This window comes from Canis aureus, chromosome 9 (assembly GCF_053574225.1).
Source record: "Canis aureus isolate CA01 chromosome 9, VMU_Caureus_v.1.0, whole genome shotgun sequence".
Lineage (NCBI taxonomy): Eukaryota > Metazoa > Chordata > Mammalia > Carnivora > Canidae > Canis > Canis aureus.
The window spans coordinates 51,054,897-51,078,249 of record NC_135619.1 but is presented as its reverse complement, the minus strand read 5'-3'; the positions used below and the strand labels follow the sequence as shown (position 1 = coordinate 51,078,249).

At 48.6% G+C, this 23,353-nt stretch overlaps 1 protein-coding gene across 1 annotated transcript in view; it reads left to right on the top strand.

Annotated features, from left to right (window-relative positions):
• LTBP2 (latent transforming growth factor beta binding protein 2) overlaps positions 1-23,353 on the top strand; it is a 102,038-nt gene that overhangs the window by 25,269 nt on the left and 53,416 nt on the right. The window contains exon 4 of the mRNA XM_077909993.1: positions 22,916-23,106. Within this exon, the coding sequence (XP_077766119.1) occupies positions 22,916-23,106 (191 nt within the window). The remainder of the gene's footprint in view (positions 1-22,915; positions 23,107-23,353) is intronic.

Sequence of the window (23,353 nt, the reverse complement as noted above, 5' to 3'; positions counted from 1 at the left end):
AGAGTAGGGACTGTGTCCTGCTCTTTCGTGAAGACATCCTTGGTACTTAACTAACACCGTGCTTGGCTCATGAGGTGCTCAGCTTATGAAAGCTAAATGAATGAATGGACGAGACCTGATGCTGGGGAGAGAGGAGGCCGAGAGGAACGGAGGTGGAGCTGTTTGAGCCGTGAGCCTTCCATCCCCTGGCAAAGGATTTGTGTGTGCAAGAGGCAGCGGAGGGTGAGGGCCCACAGTGAGGTCAGTGGCCCACAGCAGAGACATCCTCTTCCAGCTTCACAGGCTCCCTGGCCAGGGGCTACTGTGATGTTGTGAACGTGCTGCCGCCTCCGAGCCACCCCGTCTGTCTTTGCCCTGGGACCTCAGTGCCATGAAATCTGGGAAAGTCCGAGTGGCCCGCTGTCGGCCCAGCTGTGTTTTGCTTTGAGAGGCCAAATCCTGCTTGCCTGGTGGTGTCAGACATTTCCTGTGAGCTTGGCTAGGTTCCCCAAACAGCCGTTGGCCTCTTTCCCGATGGCAACTCGCACAGGCCCTTGGTGTCTAGATAGAGGGAGTGACATGAAGCAGGGGGCATTTTAGAAGCCAGAGGGGGGCCCCCAACATACTTAAGGAGGGGAGACACTGCAAGGATTGGTGATGACCAGAGACTCCCTTCAAGAAAGCACTAGACAGAGGCCAAGAGACTTGTATTCCAGAAGGAAGTCGAGAGGGAGGGGCCAGGAGAGTCTCGGGCAGCCGCAGCAGCACGCCCTAAGGAGAGCCAGACAAGGATTGATGTTGTCCAGCTGTGGCCTGGGCTGGCTCCAGGGGCCTGGAGACTCCCTCTGAGACCCAGGTCCAGGCTTCTTCCCCAAGGCTGGGCAGAGGATCTGCCCCACCTGAGGAGCAAGAGCCAGGCGTCCGGGGACAAGCCTTAAGAGGTTGAGAGCAGGGTGGTTACAACAACCTGGGACTGGCCAGCCCTGAAAACCTGCTTTATACCAGTGCTTCTCAAACTGCAATCAGCATGGGCATCACCCCGGAACTTGCTGACATGCAGCTGCTGATTCTGCAGGGCTGGGGAGAGCATCTCTCAGGTGGTACTGATGCAGCTGGTTCATGGACCACATCTTGAATAGTGAGGGTCCAGCCTGGGCTTTGGATTCAGATATTCCTGGGGGCCCAATTCTGGATTTACTAGTCACCAGCTGTGTGACATTAGGCAAGTTTTTGGAGTCAATCGTCCCCCGCCAACCCCCATCCCCCCACCGCCCACCCCACCCCCGCCATAGGATTGCAGAAAGGATGAACCGAGACCATGTGAATAGAGCACCTAGAACAGTGTCTGATAGGAGTTAGTCCTCAATGTCTTAGCCATCAGCAAGCTGCTTCTTCTTGCTAGGGGATCTTGGGTGGCAAAGAGCAGACAAAAAGCCTGGGGTGCCTGCATATGTGTATGGACTTGCTGTGGGGAGCTGTCAGAGCCCAGAAAAGCCTCATGGGAGCCATGACTAGCTGATCCCGCAGTAGACCAGTAGTGGGTTTGGCTGGCTTACTTGTTTCACCAGGACCGTTCTTACCAGCTCTATGGGACAGGGGGCCAAGGGGAAGTGTTGCAACATTTCTCAGAATAGGAGGCACATGAGTTTGCTCCTTAGCCTGACCTGAAGACCTAGAGGCTGGGCCCTGAGCACCTTCTTAGCAGGCTTGCTCACTACCTGGGCAACAATAGGCTAAGTGGGGTTGGTAGGGGGAGATGTCTGGGCAGCTGCGGGCCCTATGGTGATGGCTCCCAGTGGGCTGCTCCCCCAGAAGGCAGCTAGGGAGTCCACCTTCTTTCTACCCACCCAGTCTCTCTCTCTCTCTGTCTGTCTCCTGGATCTCCTCTCCACACACCCCATGTCTTTATCCACTATGTTCATTTCCTGTGGCTGCCATAACAAATTGCCACAAACGAGCCACTTAACACAATGCAAGTATGTGATCCTACAGCTCTATAGGTCGAACATCTGAGGCGGGTCTCCGCAGGTGAAAGTCAAGGTGTCAATGGGGCTCTGTTCCTGGAGCATCTAAGGGAAGAATCGGGTTTTTTGCTCACTCAGGTTGGTGGCAGAAGTCAGTTCCTTGCTATTGTAGGACCGAGTCTCTGTTTCCTACTATCTGTCACTTGAGGGCTGTTCTTAGCGTCTAGAAGCCACCTATACTCTTTGGCTTGTGGCCGCCTTCCTACCTTTCAAGCCAGCAATGGCATGTGAATTCTTCATGTTTTGAATCTCCGCCTCTGCTTCCTTCTTCGGCTGAATCTCTCAGTGACTCTTCGGCCTCTGCTTCCACTTTCAAGGGCCTGTGTGATGACGCTGGGCCCATCTGGGTAATCAAATCAGGGCACGCTCCCTCTTTTGTCAGCTGATTAGCAACCTTTATTACACCTGCTTCCTTAATTGCCCTTTGCCATTTATTTTTGTAATTCCAGTGTAGTTAACATACAGTGTCCTATGAGCGTCATTCCTTTTGCTGTTTAATGTAACATATTCAATGATGTAACAGCAGGGGACAAAGGTCATAGGGGCCAACCAAATCCACCCACTGTAGCCCATTCCAGTTAGAACTTCGCCCCCATCTGAAGTGTAACAGCTCCCTTGTCAGGGGCTTGCCACACGGCGGCCCTCCATGATCTGGCCCCCAAAACCTTTCGGACATCTCTGATATTGGCTTTCATCATTCGTTCTCCCCATTCATTCTGTTTCTGCCACACTGGCCAACTGGTTTTTCCTCAAATATGGCAGAGATGCCTCTACTTCAGGGCCTTTGTACTTGCTTTTCCCCCTCCTTGGAATACTGTGTTAGTATTTCCTAGGGTGGCCATAACAAATTACCACAGACTAAATGTCTTAAAACAACAGAAGTTTATTCTCTCACAGTTCAGGATGGCAGAAGTCCAAAATCAAGGTGTCGATTGGGTTGTTCCTTCTGTGAGAGAATCTATTTCATGCCTCCCTCCTAGCGTCTGATGGCTCTCATCCATCCTTGACATCCTTGGGCTTGTAGCTGCATCACACTGATCTCTGCCTCCATTGTCACATGGCCTGCTCTGTGTGTGTGGATTTAGGGTCCACCCTAATCCAGGATAATCTCATCTAAACCTAACTGATTACATCCCGCACAGACCCTATATCCAAATAAGGCCACGAATTACAGGTCGAGGGTTAGGACTTCACATTTTTGGAGGAAACACAATACAACCCACATCAAACACTGTATTGTTTTAAATTTTATTTATTTATTCATGAGAGACAGAGAGAGAGGCAGAGACATAAGCAGAGGGAGAAGCAGGCTCCCCCCAGGGAGCCCAGTGTGGGGCTTGATCCCAGGACCTTAGCCGAAGGCAGACGCTCAACCACTGTGCCACCCAGGCACCCCACAAACACTTTTTCTGGATACTCAGATGGCTCTCTTCCTCCCCTTTCAAGTCTTTTCTCCTCAGCAGGAGGGGGAAGGGGCCCTCTATTCACCTGATTTAAAACTGCACACTCCCAAACATGCCTTACTCCAGCCCTGGCAATTTTTCTCCATTGCACTAGTGTCTTCTGTGTTTTACTTACTTGTTTTATTGTTTTTCTTGCCCCAGGAAAAGGTCAGATCCAGGAGGACAGGGTTTTTTATTTTATTTTTTTTTTTTTTTGTCTGCTTTCTTGCTGCTACATCTCCAACACCTGAACACAACTGGCAGATCTTAGCCATCCCTGGTGATTGGGCCTCAAGTCCTCCTTGGCAAGGTCGTGGTGGGGTTAGCCGCCTGCTTCTTTCACACTGTGTCACCCCTTCCTCGTGGCTGTGCTCTGGCTCCTCCCTGCTAGGTCAACCCTACCCTAAATCCAGACTGAGTCAAACAGTAAGAGATGTCTGGGGATGGAGTGCCTTCTTTCCTTTCCTTTCCTTTTTTTTTTTTTTTTTTTGGTCTTATTTTTTTCTGATTTGTTTTTGTAACTCTGAGCTCCCAGCTTGCCTCCCTGGGGTTTTTCTGGAGTTCCCCAACCCTTAGTACCTTGAATATACTATTTTGAAAGGACTTGGAGTCAAGAGACCCAATTTTGTTTCCAAGCTGGGACACTAAGTAGTTTTGTGGCTTTGGGTTAGCCACTTCGCTTCTCTAAGACTTCATGTCTCTATCTATAAAATGGGAAAGAGAATTCTTTCCGCCCTGGGATGTTGTGAGGATAACAAAAACATTGTGGGCAAAAGATTGCTTTGTGAACCGTAATGTTTATCGCAAGTACTGGCTAATGTTGTTCTTTAGCAGCCTTGACAGTGGGCTGGGGTGTTTGTTTATGTGTCCTATTGGGGCATGGATTACTTTCAGAAGAAGGTCCTCATTGAAGCCCTCTCTGACCACCTTTTAAAGATTTTAGCATTAGGGTTATCCTCAGCCACTGGACACAAACCAGAAGATGTACCTCACAGCACAGATCACAGCGTCTACAGTGGGTATCCTGACAGTTGTGTGGTACACAGTCTGTGTGGCTGTATGTGGTGATCCTGGACTCGGTTCCTTTCCAGGAGGGAGATGTCTCCTATTTCCCTATTATTTAATACATAACCCACTCCAACTTGAGAGACCCCTCATCTTGTTCACTTTTTATTCTAACAGTGCTTTTTACTTTCTGTTTTCTAACATGGCATATGATTGAGTTATTTGTTACATTTAGTGTTTATCATCTGTTTTCCCCCCGCTACAACATGAGCTTCTTGAGGGCAGGGATCTTGCTTTATTCGCTGACCTGGCCCTATCTCCTAGAACAGCGCCCGGTATATAATAAGCACTCAATAAATAAATATCTACCGAATGGACATCCCTATCGTAGTGCATCCCCTATTGCTGCTTGGAGCAAAGAAAGTTGGTCTTGGGTCCATTCCCTTCTGCGCTGACATTCAGCCCATCCCCTAGCATGACATCAATCAGGAAGGGCATCTTGCGATCCTCCCAGCAGGTAGGTATCTGCCCCTTGGCCTGGGTGCTTTGGAGCTCCCCTAGGGGTGAGTAGAATGGGGCAGAGCCAGACTTAGCAGACCCCGAGGAGTGCCAGGAGTCTGGTACAGGACTGTGGCAGCTGTGACGGAGTCCCCTTCCAATTTCTTCTGTCTCTTGGGCCTTAAAGGAGCCCCATGAATGCCCCTCCCTGGGCTTGTGGGTTTGGAAGAGGGAGGGCTCAGAAGGGGAGTAGTTAGAGGGAGATGCTCACTTGCGGGCCTCCAGCCAGAACAAATGGAGAGGGTTTTATTTTCCCAAGTCTGAAGTCCCAGAAGCTCTGCTGCCGCTTTTTGAGGAGAGTAGAAAAAATCTGCATCTCAGCCAAGTACTTCCTTTACTGCCCACACCCATTTCCCTGCTGCTCACAGTGGGGTTCTGCAAGTGTAGATGGGCCACATTAAGGTTTGTGGAGGGTCCCTTGGCACAGCCCAGAGGACTGCCTGGAGGAAGTGGCTAGGTCTGAAGCATTCCATTCCCACCAGGGAGAGGAAGGAGACAGGTTATTCTATGCTGGACTTCTCAGTCATTGGATCCAACAGGAGATACCCATCACATCACAGTCTCTATGATAGGTACTCCAAGAATTGTGCAGTGTATAGCTTGTGCAGCTGTATGTCATGACCCTGGACCTGGCTTCTTCTCAGGAAGAAGTTTCCCGTTTCCTCCACAAAGCATATTGCTTCAAAGCAGTCCTCTGTAGCTGCATATGGCTGCTGAGGTCCCTTCTAGATTTATCTGAAATGATGAGGTTGGGGGAGGCTTGAGTGGACCTCTGGGGCTTTTTAGAGTGTTAATATGCACCTCTCAACCCGCACATGTACCTGGAATCCACAGAGCTCAGGGCCTGAGCAAGGTCTTGGCTAGCCATGTATGAATAACAGAAAAACACAGGCTCTGGGCAGATGTGGCCTGAGGCATGCGTCCTGGCTATGCTTTGCTTCTAGGCCTAGTGGTCCTGACAGAGATCATGAAGAAGGAGCACTCAGCCCAGGGCAGATACCACCAGGTTGGTGGAGGTGCCAAGTTCAGGCTTCTGAGTCCTCAGGGATAAAGGGAGCCCAGCACCTTCTAACACGTCTCCTGCTCCCCACATAGGACAAGTAGGCGGGTTCCAGGGAAATGGTGTCCACTTCCTGCACACTTCCTTTTGCCTTCCTTTCTCTCCTAATTAAGCTGAAGGTGAGCATCTGGCCTGAGGCAGCCACAAAATCTCTGATGAAGACTACATGACTCCCTTTGCCAGGATTCTCCCAGAGCTGAGGATTTTCAGAACCTCCTTGGGTGATATTGCAGAGGGGGAACCCCTCCCAGCCCAGCCCTGGCCCTCACGCATCTCTGAGACAGGAGCTGTTTCCCTCCTGTCTGCCAACAGCCTGCAGCAAAATGATAGAGAAAGCTACAGAACTTCTCCCTCTTCCAATCCTCCCTCTTCATCACCACCATCAATAGCGTCGATTGCACCCTGCCATGATTCAGGCACTGTACTAGATTCCCTACCCTCGTCTTTCCTCCCCTTGTGTTCCCCACCCCAAAGTCAGCAGCTCAGTGACACGCAGGAAGTAGATGTTACACAAATGTCTTCTGGCCCATCACCTGGAGTCTAAATGGAGAGAGGTGGCAGGGCTACACCTGCCAATGGGATGAGAACAATCACCCAGGAGCAGAGGGGTATGGGAGACCTCCCAGGGCTCACCACTGCCCTAACCCTAATCTGACCCTAACGGGGTGTCTAGAATTGTGGTCACAGTGGTGAATGTCGGGTTAGGATTGGGTGGGACTGAGGTTGTGGTTGGGGTAACACTATTTCACAAGAGGGTGGTGGTGAGGGAAAGATGAGAGGATAACTTTAGTGTGGTATTATGATGCGACTGTAACCTTAGGGTTGTGGCTAGGGTTGGGCTAGGGTTATGCTAGAGTAGAATTTAGGACTGAGGTTTTTTTGTGGGTGGTATCGTTGTTATTTTAACCCACCATTTATGGAACCTTATTGAGTCAGCTGGCCCTCCTGTGCAGAGCACTCAACAGGCACCACCTAAAAATGGGGACCATGTGACGTAGTGGTTATGAGCACGGCTCATGAGTCAGACCTCTGTTTCATCCAATTCTGTTGTTCACGGCCGTTTGATGCTGGGTGTCTCTTCACCTCCCTGAGTTCAATGTAAAAGGAAGACGAGAATACTGGCCCCACAGGGTTGTGGTGAGAATAACGTAAAAGAAGTGCTGAGTCACATGGCTAAGTGCTCAATATTCGAGAGCTTCTACTCTTTCTTATCGGTATCAGTTAGAGTTCCAGGAGGAAACAGACGGCACACTCAGAGAGAACAGTTTGATAAAGGGTCTATTTGAGGAGGCATGGACAGAGCTGGAGGGAACAGAAAAAGGGGTGGAATATCCCGGATGTGGCTGTGTAGGGAAGTCTGAGGGGCTGGGGGCCAGTGGTTACTAGAACCAGAGCAGCTATAGCCACAGGCCAGGACAGAACTGTGGCCTCTGTTAAAAGACCTGCTAGTGTTCTCCCCACCTCCCACCCCTGCACTGCACTTGTCAGGAGGGCATTGGCAGGATCAATACCTCCACTCCCTCTCCTGCCTTCTTGTTGGACTCCCACTTGGGCTGAATAGGACTGGAAGGCAGGGGACGAAGGAGCCTCCCAGGGCCCCGAGTGGGGTGGAGAAAGCTCTAGCGGAGCAAGTGGAAGATCTTCAGCACATTAACAAGTTCTCACAGTGACACTATGAGGAGGACATTCCTGTTAACCCAACTGTGCGATGAAGATACCGAGGGAAAGGGCCCTTCCAGCCCCGCTCTACTCAAGACTCCAGAACCCTTGCCAGCAAGCATTTTGCTAAACAGCCTGTAGAGCAGGTGAGCTCAGGCCAGTGCAGAGCAGCAGGCCTGATGAGGGAGCCGCAGGGACGGGGTCAGGCCAGGCATCCAGTGTCTTTGCAGCAAACTACAGAAACCCCGTGAGAGCCTGGAGCAGATTCTCCTCAGCAGCCGTGTGTGGGGAACAAAGGCGGCTTGTTGGGATCATTAAAACATAATGTATGCAGTTCCCAGCATCCAGCTTAAAAAATAGTAACAACAAACATTTCAAGCTTGTGGCTGTACTCATACATAGCATTTAACTGACCGAAGTCCTCTAGGATTTTTGTTTGAAAGGAAAAGGTTAGGGAGTGATGAAGCAAGCAGGGACTAGAAAGACAGTCAGTGCTTTTTTTTCAGATGCCCCAAGGGATGGTTTGTCCCATCCGGTTGCTTTGTACAGAACTGTGGCTACTCAGTGAATGTCACGCTCCGGGTAGGGTGTGTGTGTGTGTGTGTGTGTGTGTGTGTGCATGCGCGCACGCGTGTGGTTGCAGCATGGGTGGGAATGCTGGAGGAAAGAACATGCCTAAGAAATTATCAAGGAGATTTTTGGGGGGCCTTGTGAGTTCTCCTTTTGAGCTCAAGGTTTTCCAACATCCGTATATCAGGTTTCACCCCTTGTCCGGAACGCAGAGGAAGTTTCTGATTTATAGGTCTGGTAGTTTCTCTGGTTACACGACCTTTAAATCTGCCACCGGTTAATTAATTTGCCACTGGATAGTGAAGTTAATTTGCTTCCCGGGTGAAAATCGCTTTACCAAAGTAAACTGGTACTATGATAACAGTAGTAAAAAAGGGGCTCAAATACATACTTGTTTCCATTCGTGGAAAACTGATTTAGTGTCTCAGCCTTCCTCTCCTGATCACTGCCGTGTGTGTGTGTGTGTGTGTGTGTGTGTGTGTGTGTGCGCACGCATGCACACCACACACACATACACACACCCCACCACCACATCTGGAGACGTCTAAGGAAGAAGATTTAAGGCTTGCAGGGTAATTTGCCAGAAAAAGATCAGAAAGGAAAAATGAATTAGATGCAAAGTCATCTGATAACCATAGTTGTAAGATTGGCTGCCCAGGACCAAGAGGCTTGTGTATGTACGTCTGTGTCTGTCTGCAGATGACATCGTGAAGATCGCTAAATGATTTCCAATAACAAAATGTGAAAACACATAGTTCCTTTGTTAGCCACATAGTTGTGGTTTTGTGTCCGTGATTCATTGTGGAAGTGAGTAGCTGCGACAGGCATTTTGTGGGGTTTTTTTGTTCTTTTTTCTCCTAAAAAAATATTTGTGAAAGGTCTAAAATTCAAGGAAGTCCAGTGCTTTTTGAAAAGAAAAATCCCCGTTCCTTGCAAAATGAAGATTGCAAATCAAAACCCCTGGAACTAGCACATTGCTGCTTCTAGCCAGTAGTCTACGCTGCCTTTCCCGCCTGGAGCCTCAGCCCCTGACTAATACCTAACATGTCCACTCATATGTGCACCCAGAGAGGGTGGGGGTAGCCTCTCAAGGGAATCAAGAGGTACTGCAGGGGGTACTGCAGGGGGACCTCAGACACACCCTTGGGGAACCATTCATCCCACATTTCTTTCTGTTTTTGGGGTTCTTGAGTCAAGGTCAGAGCCTAGTCCAGAGACCCTGGACTAGGCAGTGGTGTGTGTGAAGGAGGAATCATGAAACTATTGATGTCTTATAGTTAGGTAAGTCTGGATCTGAATCTCAGCTTTGCCGCTTAATAGCCATGCTGCCACAAGCAAGTGATTTAACCAGACAAGCCTCAGTATTCTCATCTGTAAGATGGGGATTCCGTCACTACCTTATAGAATTGTCAAGGGAATTTACTAACATATCCAAATGCATCTGGCATCTTTGAAGTGTTCTGTGGATGGCACCCACTCTTATTTGTCCCCTGACTCTGGGGTTACCTGGGCCTTTTGTTTACATCAGAAAGGCAGCAGCGGTACCTGGAGACTCTGAGAGGTTGTCCAGACCACCTGAATGTGTTTCTGGCCCTAGTGATATTTCTAGTTATGGGCAAGGGTGAGCCACAGGGTGGCAAATATCACCCATCAAAGGCAGGCAGAGCTCAGGCCTCAAGACCCCACCTCAGCACTTCCCTGTTGCTGATGATCCTGGCCAGAGTGACAGCCTCACTCTGCTTTAGTTTTCTCTTCTGTAAAATGGGGGAGTGGTAGTTCCTTTATCATACGGGTTGCTGTGCTATCAACATAGAGTCTGGGAAAAAAAATTTTTTTTAGTGAAATGCCTATAGTGGATGTCTGACACATAATCAGTTGGTAGGTTTGGGATGCTATGAGGCTGGGTGAAGACTCCTCACTAGTAGAAATCTCCTTTTGTTTATCACCCCAGGTTAGAGTTTTAGCCCCTAGAAGAGCAGGCTGGCTGTGGGCTGCCAGGACTTTGGCCTGCCCTAGAGGAGTATATCCTTGACCTCAGCCCACTCAGTGGGCCTATCTGGGCAGGTGCAAAAGTGGGATAAGCTCATCTGACATCACAGGCCTGTGTTTGCCATCTGCTAAGGCAGGCCTGCTAAGCTCTGTGCATGGAAGTGTGTTTCAGAGCATAGAGAGGTCCAAAGGCCATGAGCTGGGGACTCAGGGGTCCAGGAGGTGGGCATCTCATGCCAATTTGACAATGGTGAAATGCCCATACGCCAGGCTCTTCATGGCTTTGGGAGATGGTCCCAGCTCCACCTGTCAGCCTAAAGCTCTTTCCTTTCCCTGCTTCACCTCCAGCCCCTTCTCCTCCCCCAGTCTCCCAGGAGCACTTGCCATGCACACCACCATACCACCACAGCAGCTTGGGCGTGAGCATGGAGGGCATGATGAGCTTTGCACGTGAGATATACAAGATAAGGCCCGGACTCTTGGCTCTACAGCTCAGCCTCAAAACATAATTCTCAAGCTGCCATGATAGTGTAAAGGTTTAGAGTACAGGCTCTGGAACCAGAACACCTATAGGCTATCTGTGTTTGATTCCCAGCTCTGTTAGTCATTGGCTGTGTGACCTTAGATGGAGTCACCTAGCTTCTCTGTGCCTCATCAGTAAAATAGGGATAATAAAAATACCTGCTTTCTGATTTTAAAGATGGTTAAATTTAGTTAATGTATGGAAAGTGCTGAGACCCACATCTGGTGTTACAAGCCCTATGGAGGTATTTGCTTGTATTTACTGTCATCTTTGGCCTCTTCTCCTTTATCTTTAACCAGATAGGCTTCCTCCTCCTCGAACACCAATAGCACATGCCTGGATATGTCCCCTTAGGGTTCTCTCTGCCTTGGGTGGGCTCTGCGCTCCCGACCCCTTTCTCCAGCTCATGTCACACAACCACTAGGATGCCTTCCCCATGCATCCAGCTGTGAGACTCCTGGCACCTGCTGCTTTTCCACCCTTGGGTTGTTATGAATCACCCATGCACAGGGTCTTATCCCAGGGGTGCTGCGCCCCATGCAAGATGTCAGTCAGGGTATGAATGGGGCTGAAATCTAGCCTGTGTTCTGCTCAGCCAACCCTGGCACCATGAAGGAAATGGGGCAGCTTCTGTAAACTGGCCGCCCAGGGAGGGGCCCTTCTGTAGTCCACACAGAGGTGCCAAGTGCAGACCCTCCACCTTCTGCCTCCCTGCATGAAGGAAGCGATATGTCTCTCCTGCAAGTACCTGAGTGGGACTGTGCACCTTATGAGATGCTCATAAATGTACCTTGGAAGTAGGTGAGTGAGGAACAAGTCTTCATAGGGGAAGTTGAAGCCAGAGGTTTCAGACTGCCTGCTGGCTCCAGCTGGCTGAAGGATGGGGCCCTGCCAGCACTGGAGAGAGAGCTCCAGTGGAGAGACCTCGAGCTGGAAGAGGCCACTGAGAAGTTGAACGTGCACTATGATGACTGTCGAGGGACAGTACCTGTGTGCCCGGCACTGTGGTGACTCTATGGAGAAAATAAAGACAATGTAAGACTTGATCCCTTGCCTTCCTCTCTAAGGGGATCTGTGTTCCTGGCCAAACTGCAGCCCCACCTTTGGGTGGTCTGCTGGGCCCAGAGGGAGGCAGAGGAACTCTTGGAGGGGCTCTTTCATCTGGTGGGAGGGAGAGGGCAATAACACTTGCACAAGTTATGTAGAAAATAAGGGGCATTTCTGGGACCCTGGGAAGCCCACTCAGGCTCTCCTGCCCTGCTCCCTACCCAGGTGGGAGAGAAAAAGAAGGGCAATGCAGAGTCTCAAGGGATCAGGGCTTGGAAGCCTGATAGCCTACAAGGCAGGCTGCTCAGTACATAAGGGTTTGTCAACATGAGGGGACAGGGGTCCAGAGGACAGAGGAGAGCCGTGAGGCCTAGTGGGGTCTCTGGACCCCTGGGAGACTGAGGCAGCAGCTACTTCAGGGTGGCTCTAGAGGCAGGAGTCAGGCCCTAGGCCAGCCTTGTGCCCCACAGACATTCATTCCCCTGGACATGCACAGCTCCCACCAACCTCTGCCTCTTATTTACCTGCAAGGAGACAGGGGTGCTGGATTTCCTCCTGAGATGGCAGGGAGAGCATGGTGGGCAGAGACTAAACAGGACAGACTGCCCCCTTCCACCTGCCAGCCTGGCAGAGGCATCCCCTGGAATCTATGTCCCAGATCTCCAGATCTCTCAGACCTGGATGTGGGCACAGAAAGAGCTAGAGACTCAGGCCTTGGAGCAGGAGGTTGTGACTCACAAGTGCCTGAAATGGGGCTGGTTTGGGGACTCTGGCTGACCACTGAGGCCCAAGGGTGACAGGATGGGCATAGCAGGGTGAGCCACAGCAGGGTGGGCATAGCAGGGTGAGCAACAGAACAGGTCTGGGGACAGCCAGCTCTCAGACCTTTCAGGAGGGCACCAAAGAGTGAGGGTGCAGGCGCTGATGATGCCACATCAGTGTGCCAGGCAGCAGGCAGGGGCTGGGTCCCCTGGGCACTACCCCACTGAGCTCACCACGAGCCCATAGGCCTGTGGCTTCCTCTCCGGCACTCAGGAGCACAGCTCCACTATTCCAGGCACATGAAGCTCCTGCCTCATCAGAGGTCACCATGTCACTGGTCAGCTCTGGCTCTTGAAAAGTCCTGCTCCCCTGCGGCATGGTCCTGGGTCTGTGCTCTGCAAATCCAGTCTCTTTCCTGCCACAGCCCTCACATCTGATGATGGATACTGCAGTGTTGGGAGACAAGAGAGCAAGGTTTAGGAGGGTGCTGATTCCCCCAGGCAAGGACATCCAGGGGACCCTGGTGCCTGGGGTAAGAGTGAAGCCTTCAAGGGACAGAGAACAAAGTGAGGGCAGCCAGGGGAGCCTCTCTCCACATAGTTAGAGGCCAAGATACACTTTTGGGGTTCCAATGCTGACTCTTCCATTTTTCATACTTGCTCTGTCCAATACGGTAATCACCAGCCATATGGAGCTATTTAAATTTAACTTAATGTAAAACTCAGCCACACTAGCCACATTTCCAAGTGTTCAAAAGCCACAAGTGACTGGTAGTTAGCGTATTGAATAGTGCAGACTATAGAGCATTTCCATCACCACAGAATGTTCTGTTGGACAGAGCAGTTCTAGACGAATGATCTTGGACAAGTTCCTTAATCTCTCTGTGCCTCAGTTTCCTTTTCTGAAACATGGGGCTACTAACAGTAGCTACCCCTAGGGTGGTTGTGAAGATCAGATAACATAATGCAAGTGTAACAAGGAACACACAGCACAGAACTAGTGCTTGATAAATATTCATTATTGTTGCTCCAGCCCTCGCCTCCTCACAGCGTCATCAGAGAACCCACCAACCTAGCACATCTGGTACCCAGACGCTGGAGAGTGACAGCTACTAAGTCTTAGCCAAGCCAGGTCTCACCTGCTCAGCCCCTGAGCTGTGCATCACCTAGATCAGTGGGCTGCTGGCTCCTATGCCACAGCCACAGTGTCCCCTCCTCCTTAACCACCCTGGCCTGGTGCCCCCTTGCCTTCAGCTGAGGCAGGGCAGGTTTGTGGTAGGGCCTGGAGCAGGATGTCTGGTGACACTACGTTCGTTGGGTCCCTGGGTTTGGCGCAAGGGTTGGCTGACCCTGGCCTGGGTGTGAGGTCTGCCTGGTTTGAGGAGAGAAGGAGCAGAGAGACCTCTGTGAGGGCTTCCCTAGCTTTGCTAGCACCCAGATCCTCAGGGGAGACTGAGCCACCTGGAAGGTGCTAGTGCCTGGTCACCTGCAATTAGCCAGGCCTGCAGTCACAGAAAGCCAGAAGAGGAGAAGGCATTCTGGGAATGCCCTCCTGTCTATAAGTGCTCTCTCTCTCCGTGTTCCCCTCCTATCTGTCTGGCTGTTTCCTCTCTGACACCTTCACAGCCTCTTCCTCTGTCTGCCCTCAGGAATTGGTCATCCCCAGGCCCCCCATTCCCCTTGTTTATTCTCCCTTTACTCCTATATTTTTCAATGTGTTTAGGTGTCAGGGTGCCTGGAAGTCATAAGGAATGCCATCGATGTAATTAATTCCCTGATTAGAGCTGAGAACAGTTTTATTAGCAGAAACTATGATGATTGTCTGTGTGTTCAAAATAAAAACCCAGCTATAGGCACACAGACGTATCCATGAAAAGAACGTGCTCTCGGGTGGAGTGTGATGGGCCCCCGCCACACTTTCCCTTCCTATTCATTTACTGCTTGTTCATTTGTTTTATCGTGTGTGAGCAGACAGGTGGTAGCAGGTGCCAAAGGTCGGAGACGAATTTATGGGAATGAAACTTAGAACTGAGACTAGTCTGTCCATTAACACATTTCCCCTCCTGAAATTGGGAAGTGTTAGCCCAATTTCAGGCTAAGGCCTGAAGTTAACGCCTCAGCCCAGCAGGGAACTCTGAAGCGTGGTTTGTTATGCATGCTCTCCCAGAGTGATAGCATCCCTCCCCCTTAACTCCTAACCACCACCTACCTCTACCCTTACAACGCTCTGGGCTGTGCCCTGTCGCTCTCCTGAGTGCTGCATCTTGGAAAGTGCTGCATCTCCCATGTGGAGGCACCTTCTTGAGGCACCCAACACTCATCGTGTCCAAACTCATCGTGTCAAAACTGAGCCACTTCTTGGATCTCCCAGTTGAGATGTTGGTTCCTGGAACTCCCTCCACTCATTGGTCTAAGCCATGACTGGGAATTCTCTATGACTTAGATATCCCTTGAATCCAGACTTTCTTCTTGGTCCTATCCTTTGTCACCACTAGCCTAGACCACAGCCAAAGCCTTCTCTCTGGCCTCCAGTCCTCTTCTCTCTGGTCCATCTGCACTTGGATCATCTTTCACCAGAGTAATAATCATTTGAAGAGTCCTAGCTCATCATGTTCTGGACCTCATTGAAGACCATGAACATCTCAAGGCTAATATGTGGCTCCCCAAGGCCCCACACCTTTGCTGGGGTGCTGCTGGGACCTTTGCTCAGATTCCACTGGAGCAGAGAGAGTCAGAGGGTCTTTGCCATCCTTGGACCTCAGTGTCTGGCAAGTGGTAGGCATTCAGTAAGTGCTTCTTGAATGAGTGAAAGAAGGGCTTCTCCAGGGACTCTTCCTCACCCATTCAGTATGGCCCAGACACCTCTCTTTTATTTCACTCTGTCCATCATATGGACTAGAACCTATTCTTCAATTCCCCCCAAATCTCAGTGTCCTCATCTTTAAAATGGTGATACAGCAATAACAAATGGTGGGGTAGCGCAAGGATAAACACCTGGTTTGGTAACCTGGTTTCTGCCCTCAGGAGTTCTGTAACCTTCAGGAAGGGATAGAAACTTGCAACTCTCTGTTTTCTCGACTATAAAATGGGCAAAAATGAGTAACTCTTTAGAGTTAGAGACCTACATGAGATAGATGTGTACAATGTGCATTACTGGCATCGAACCTGGCGCAGAACAAGCACTCATTAAATTGTGTCATGAGTTTATTCCCCACCCACCCCCTTCGCACTCCCTCCCACACCACGTACATAGGTAACCACTGTTATTCATTTCCAAGGTAGCCTTCCAAGGTTGCTTTATAAAGATGCAGATAAATGCAATACATATGCCTGTTTTCTCTATTTTTACACAAAAGTTTACATACCCTATACCAGGAGTCAGCAAACTTTTCCATAAAAGGCCAGATAGTAAATATTTTAGGCTTTATACAGCATATGGTTCCTGCAACTGCTCAGCTCTGTCATTGTAGAACAAAAGCAGCTACAGACAATGAGTTTGGCTGTGTCCCAACTCAACTTTATTTATGGAAACCTTAACTTGAATTTCATATCACTTTCTGATGTCCTGAAATATATTCCTCTTTTGACCTTTTTCAATCATTTAAATATATTTTTAAAAACCATTGTTTGTTCACTGTCCATATAAAGACAGTCAGTGAGCCAGATTTGGGCTATCTTTTCACTTTTCAGTATGTCTTGGAGACCTTTCCCTATAGATGTAGAGGAGCCACATCTTTCTGTTTCAGTGGCATATGACTCCATCCTGTGGATATATCCTAGTTTGTTTAACCAGTCTCCTACGAAGGACACTTAAGTTGTTTCTATTCTTTGCAAAACATTCTGTTATTACAGAATAGTGCAACTATGAATAATCTTGTTCATCCATCATTTTGGACATTAACAAGTGTCTGTAGTCATATTCCCCTCGAGGTGGAGCTGGGACATGGATTCTGATGTGTGTGATTTATTGGGGCATTGCCAAGGGAGGGAGGGAAGCAGAATGCGAAGGTGGAAAAAGCCTAGCAAGGACTGGTCCCAGGGAAATCAAGCCAAGGCATGATGGAGGGTGGACCTTGCAGAGTTTTCCCACCTTGAAGCAAGAGGCAGGGCTTTTGAACTTCCTGTTTAGGCAGTCATTGGTGGTGGGTGGGGCTTGTCAGGTGGTTACCATCCGCCTAGAGCAAGACTCAGAAGAAACCAGTGGAAGGTGCACCAGCTGCTGCAAAGGGGACCTGGGCAGGGTGGCAGCAGTGCCTACATGGCAGGTTTATCTGTGGGATCATCTTGGAGGTGGAACTGCAGGAGCAAAGCATAGATGCACTGCAGTGTGGATAGACCCTCTTCATCGGGTCTATATCAATTTACATTCCTAGCAGCAACATTTGAGAGTGCCTGTTTCAGGACAATCTCACCAAATTAGTCTATTATTAAACGTTTGAATTTTTGCTAATCTAATGGGTTAAAAAGTGCTATCTCAGAGTAGTTTTCATTTGCACATCTCTTAGAATGAGCATATCTTCAGGGTGCCTGTGTGGCTCAGTCAGTTAAGTGTCCAACTCTTGGTTTCGGCTCAAGTCATGATCTCAGGGTCATGAGATTGAGCCCTGTTTCAGGCTCTGAGCTCAGCAGGGAGTCTAGTTGAGATTCTTTCCCCACTCCCTCCCCCTCTACTCCTCCTTCCATTCACACTTGCACACACACACACTCTCTCTCTTAAATAAATAAATAAATAAATAAATAAATAAATAAATAAAATCTATTTTAAAAAAAGAATGAACATATTTTCATGTGTTTAGGAAACAGTTGTATTTTTTCCCATGAACTGTTCATACTTTTGCTGATTTTTCTTTTTAGGGCTACTGGTCAATCTTTTCCATTTCTAGGAGCTCTTTCTATATTGTGGAGATTGGTCCTTTGCTTATGATAGGAGTGGCACATATTTTTCCGTTTGTCATTTGTCTTCTTACTTTGTATAAGGGTTTTGGCCAAGCAGATGTTGTGATCATAGGGCTGTTTGGACAAGTAAGTCATACACTAGTTAAGTTTTAGATGATGCCTGCTACTTGGTAGGCACTGAACGGGTGTTATTTCCTCGTTGCCCCCTCCTCTCTGTTCTATGCTTTATCCAACTGCGCTTGTTATTCTCCCTGCAATAATGGTTCATGCTCCCCTCCTCCACGTATTGCCTAATGTTATTTTTCTTATCTGGAATGTCTTCCTCTTCATTTTGGACTGTGAAAATCCTATCCCTCTCTTAAGCCCCAGCTCAAATGCTGTGGTCTTTCTTACATCTGAATTCCTGTGCCTCTGCTACCCATCACAGTCTGCCTTAGATCCAAGTTATTGGCACACATTTACCAGACTTTTCCTGAACCTCAGTTTCCTTATCTATAAAATGGAGCTGCTAAAGAAAATAGAGATTTCTTTTTATTACAAAATGATGTGTGTTTACTGTAAAAAAAAAATTTACTGAAAAAATTCCAAAAATGTAGAAACAGAGGCAGCCCACGGTTTACAGATCCTTCCAGATCTTTCCTATGCCTATATAAATATCTATAGGGGGAGACAGCAGTTTTTCTTAAGACACAAACCTGGAAGTATACTATCTATATTATTCTGCAACTTCTTTGTATTATTCCATAAAATAATGTGGCTAAGATGATGCATTTAGAGCCTCTGGCTCAGTGCTCAATAGATGGTAGCTCTAATTACTCTATGCACCTTGCAGTGATGTTTTTAAACTTTCTTTCAGCAGCAAAAGCCTTTTCAAACAAAACAGTATTTGGAAGCCCAATTTATAAAGTAGATAGAATGGAGCCTCCAGGCTAGGGTGCATTTAGATGAGGTAGAGGGCATGGAGCCCCTCACCAACTTGTCTCCCCAATTGTTTTTGAAAACCTCAGTGTTAATATCTTTTCAGGGTGGAAGAATGAACTGAATTGAACTGAGCAGCATCATTGTGGGTATGCGCCGTCTGGGCGGTTTTCACTTGGGCCTGAAGATCCCAGCCAGCAGGGACAGGAAGTGGGTTCTCCCAAATTGGTCAAAAGAGCCCAAAAGTCCTCAGACTAGAGCAGACCTTGGTGGATCATGTAGCTCATTGGCTTCCTCTTGGCTTGGTGCTAGCCTGCCATGAAGTTTTCATTGGTCCATGAAGAAATGAAGAAAATAAAGCCAATATGGTGAGGTTTCCATGAAGTTAAGCTTATTCACATGTTTCTTTTTGGCATTGCAATGTCTTTTCTTTCATGGAATTATGGTGGTAATAATTGGTAGGGGTGTGTGTGTGTGTGTGTGTGTGTGTGAATTTCTTACTTCCCTAAACAAAAAACTGGCAACTTTATGTTGTTCCCCTACATTTGATTCAAAATTTCACTGATCCACGAGGTCCTACAGCCTAGAGACAGCTGTTCTTGTCCATGTGGCCGCTTTGCCAGGACTTCCCTGGAAGAATCCCAGAGAGATAGCAAATTCTATTCTTGTGTCAGCAAAGCTCAAGAACTGCTATCCTTTGATGACATTGAAGGAGCTCTTCCAAGGCTGAGTCGAAGGAACCTTTCCTGGGGTGGAGGCAGGGGCTGTGGTCCAAGAAAGTCACCTGATTCCCAGTGAAGCTCTTGGAAGCTTCTGTTGCCTCTGCCCTTGTCCTTAAGGGGGCACTGCTTCTTTAGAACACTCTGACAGAGCATGAGAGACTCCTAACTGGGAACCTGAACAAGGGGTGGTGGAAAGGGAGGTGGGCTTGTGGGGGGGAGGGGTTGGGGTGATTAGGTGACGGGCACTGAGGGGGGCACTTGACGGGATGAGCACTGGGTGTTATGCTATATGTTGGCAAATCGAACTCCAATTAAAAAAATATACAAAAAAAAAAAGAAAGAAAAGAAATAGCCACAATATAGCCTTGAACTGAAAGAAAGAAAGAAAGAAAGAAAGAAAGAAAGAAAGAAAGAAAGAAAGACCACCACTCTGGGCCCAACATGGTGCCACACCCTTCTCAATGTCCCACGACCTGAGACGAGAATGGGACATGCAACTGGGCTTTTGCTAAAGGCTTGTGAATCACTTAAGAGAAGCTACCGCAAAGCCAGATGACTGGGCTTACAGACGCTGCAGCTCACAGTCTGCACCTCGTCCCACCAGCCTACCACCTTCTATGTGCTGATGGCACAGGCAACCTGCTGGAAACCACCAGGGGCCCCACAGTGCTCCTCACATTGTGGGCCTCCCTGTCCACCTCTAAGGACCAAGCTGGGGCTTCTGAAGGGAGATGGCGGTTTCCTTATAGCAGTAATTTTGGTGGAAGAGTAGAACCTATCAAAGAACTGGGGGCTTCCTCCTTTACACTGCTGTGAGTCTATCAGGCAAGTCAGACTTTTGATTTCTGTCATTTAATCCCAAAGCCCCATCCCAGCAGTAGATGATAGTGGGTTGGGTTCAGGAGGCCCCAGGTGTTAAAAATGCGTGGACGTCAGATTGAACACATGGTCTTTCACATGGAGGGATGCTTGGACAGTATAACATAGCATTTTGGAGAGTCTTTCATTCCCCTTGGATAAAGAAGAATTTTCTGTGGCATGCCTGAGTTGTATCTAGCGCTTCTTTTGCTGTCATTCATGTGATTTTAAAATTCTGGCATAATTTTCAACCTAGGACCATTTACTTATATTTGCAGAGAAATCACATGACCTCATTGTTTCTCTTAGTCTTCACTCTGGCCCCGTGATGTGGTGTCACTATTCCCGCTTTACTAATGAGGGACCCGAGGCTCGGAGGAGCTCTGTAACTTGCTCAGGCCATTCTGCTAGAAGACTAAGAAATGACGTTTGCCTCCCCTAATCCTGTTCTCTCCCCTCAGTACAGCTCGGTCCTACGTACAACTAGGGAATGCGGGAGTTTCTTTGTTGGTGGTCGTTTTTGTCTTCTCTGCAACACTAACTACTGGCCTTGGGATTTGAACTCAGGAATCTTGCAGCCACTAGCATTGAGTTCCATTAGAGAAACAAGTGATAGGAATGATAGCAACAACAAAAAACTACCAAGAAAGAACTCTTTGAGTTTCCATCTTGACCAGATTGGGGAACTCTTCGTTGGTCAAGTTCAAAAACGTGCAGAACAAGGCAGAGCATGAGCCACTTCCTTCATCTTTGTGGTTTGACACTAAGCTGAGCCGTGGGACCAACATGGTGCCATCAGGAGACTCCCACCAATCCACCAGCTCACTTTCTCTCTCTCTCTCTCTCTTGGGCACACTCTGGGAAGCTCTTGAAAGGATTGTGTTTTCTGCTGCAGGTGGTTGTGCCGATCTTCTCCTGGGAATGAGGAGCAGGTGCCTGAGCTCCTGAGCTCCTGAACTCCTGAGCTCCTGATTCTGGCCCATTACAGCTCCTAGAACTTCCCGAATGGCTAATAGAACCACTCTCCCACTCTAGACCCCAAACTTGGGAAGTAGGGTGAGGCGTGGTGGGGGCCTGTCAGGTTAAGGATTTGCTGCCGGTGGCCCTGGAAGGAGGAGCAGCATTAAACGCTATAGGAGCCAAGCTCTGAGCAAGGGGGCCTGGGGGAGGGCTAAACATTGCCTTGGAAGTACTGGGGTCCCAGCCTCTGACATCTCTCCTGATTTGGCTCCTGCCAGGAAAGGGTAAGAGGAAGCCTGCTTCTTGGTCAAGGCACCCGGGGTCAACAGAACTGGAGTAGACACAGAAGGAGAGGGTCCCACACCTTATCCCACTTGGGCAAGGAATCCAGTGGAGAGGTGAGGGCTGGGATCTACTGGGGTAAGGAGCATCCTCCAGGCCTGAGCAGATGCTCCCGGGCTGAGCTGGTCTGTTGGGTGGCCCAGGAGTCAGGATGCTCTGGGTTGGAATTCCTGGGCCCTGATTTACTAGTAGTCTAACCTCAGACCAGGAATTGCGCCTTCAGCTTCAGTGTCCACAGTGTGCTCACACTTGCCACAGTTCAGATACTATCATATACTGTGGTTCGTGTACACAGCGAAGTGACATGATATTTATGGTGGAGGCCACCTTGTAGAATGGCCTAATAATAAACACATGAATTACATGTTCAAATTTGTGAGGCAGCTTAATAGTTAAGATCTCAAAGGACATAAGCAGAAAGTTTCCAACTCAGAAACAATAAAGAAGGGGGATAAAAAGCAACAGTGAAGTACCATTTTATATTTGTTCAATTAGGAAAGTAGAAAAAATTAATAACACATTAGGATGTTGAGGTTGTGCTCTGAGTGGTACATTTATATATTTTGATACTTTCAAAAGGCAATGCACCTGTGTGTACCCAGAGCCATAAACATTTATAACCTTTTTAAAATACTCTTCAATATGGTCCCTCTAGTCCATAGAATTAATCCTAAAAAATAATCCTTTTTAAATGTCTATTGTAAGTATTTTTCAAACATACAGAAAATAGAATAGCATAATGAATCCCCTTTACTAAAGGAGTATTTTAACAGAAGTTAAACAAGTATGTCCACAGTGATAAATTAAAAACCATCTATGCAACGGAAAATGTCTGAATGAATTGTGATTTGTCTTCAGATGGACTATCGTGTAGTAATTGAGATGATAAATATGAAAACTGAAATTGTATAAAGTATGATCTAATGTTTAGTGAAAAATTCAAATTTAAGTTGTGCCTACAGGTAATGACAATAGGGTAAGAACATTTATTTGAGCAAAAAGGTATTTGCTGTGTGGGGGTAGGGGGATGATGAATTAGGTTTTTATTCTCCTTGAATATTGTTATATATTTTTACAATGAAAAGAAATGAGAGAGATAGTCTAGTCTCCACCCCCAAAATCAATCAATGAATAAGCATTTGTTAGGCATCTATTCCACAGGTAATTTGTGTTAAGAGTTGAATTAAGAAGTGGCAGGGGATAGATTTGGGGGCAGAAGTTGGTCCCTAAGAGTCTCAAAGACTCTCAGAATGTCAGAGCTATATGGGACCAGTCTAATACCTTCATTTTATAGTTGAGGGCCCTGAGGCCCAGAGAGGCTGTGATTTGCCCAGAATAACCCAGCAAAAGTCTGGCTAGTCCACATAGGGGTAGGCAGGCACTCTCACAGAGCTAACTGGTGGGCCTTACCTCAATCCCCCTATCTCAGGGCACCTCCACATCCCTGAGTCACTCACTGCCCGTGGGTGGAGAGAAGGTAGCCAAACAGAGGACACTTTTCTAGTGCAGAAGCAGGGGGGAGGGGGTGGGCCGAGTGGGGACAGAGGGCACAGGGATGTTGCTCCTAGGTGGTAACCCCCTGTTTTATGATGATCTCCACAGGACCCTGAGTGGGCTCAGCCAGACCCAGCCCTCCCAGCAGCACATGGGGCTGTCCCGGACCGTCCGGCTTTACCCAACCACCGCAGCCAATGGTCAGCTCACCTCCAATGCCCTGCCCGCAGGGCCAGGCCTTGAGCGGAGAGATGGCGCCCAGCAGGCAGCATATCTGGACCACCCGTCACCCCCCTGGGGTAAGGATGCCCTGTCTCAGGGTCCTAGGAGAGCAGGGCATCTAAATCTCTGACCTTCTCATCCTCACCTTTGCTTCCCCTCCTCTATCACCAATGGGCTGAGGTTCAGCTGTCCCTCAACCTCTCAGCCAATCAACCAACAGTTGCCAAGGGCTTGCTTTGTGCCAGGCTCCAAGGGTCCCAAACCAGCTGATCGGGGACTTTGCCCTGTTACATATCCTGCCTTTGCTTCCTTGTATCCAGCTGC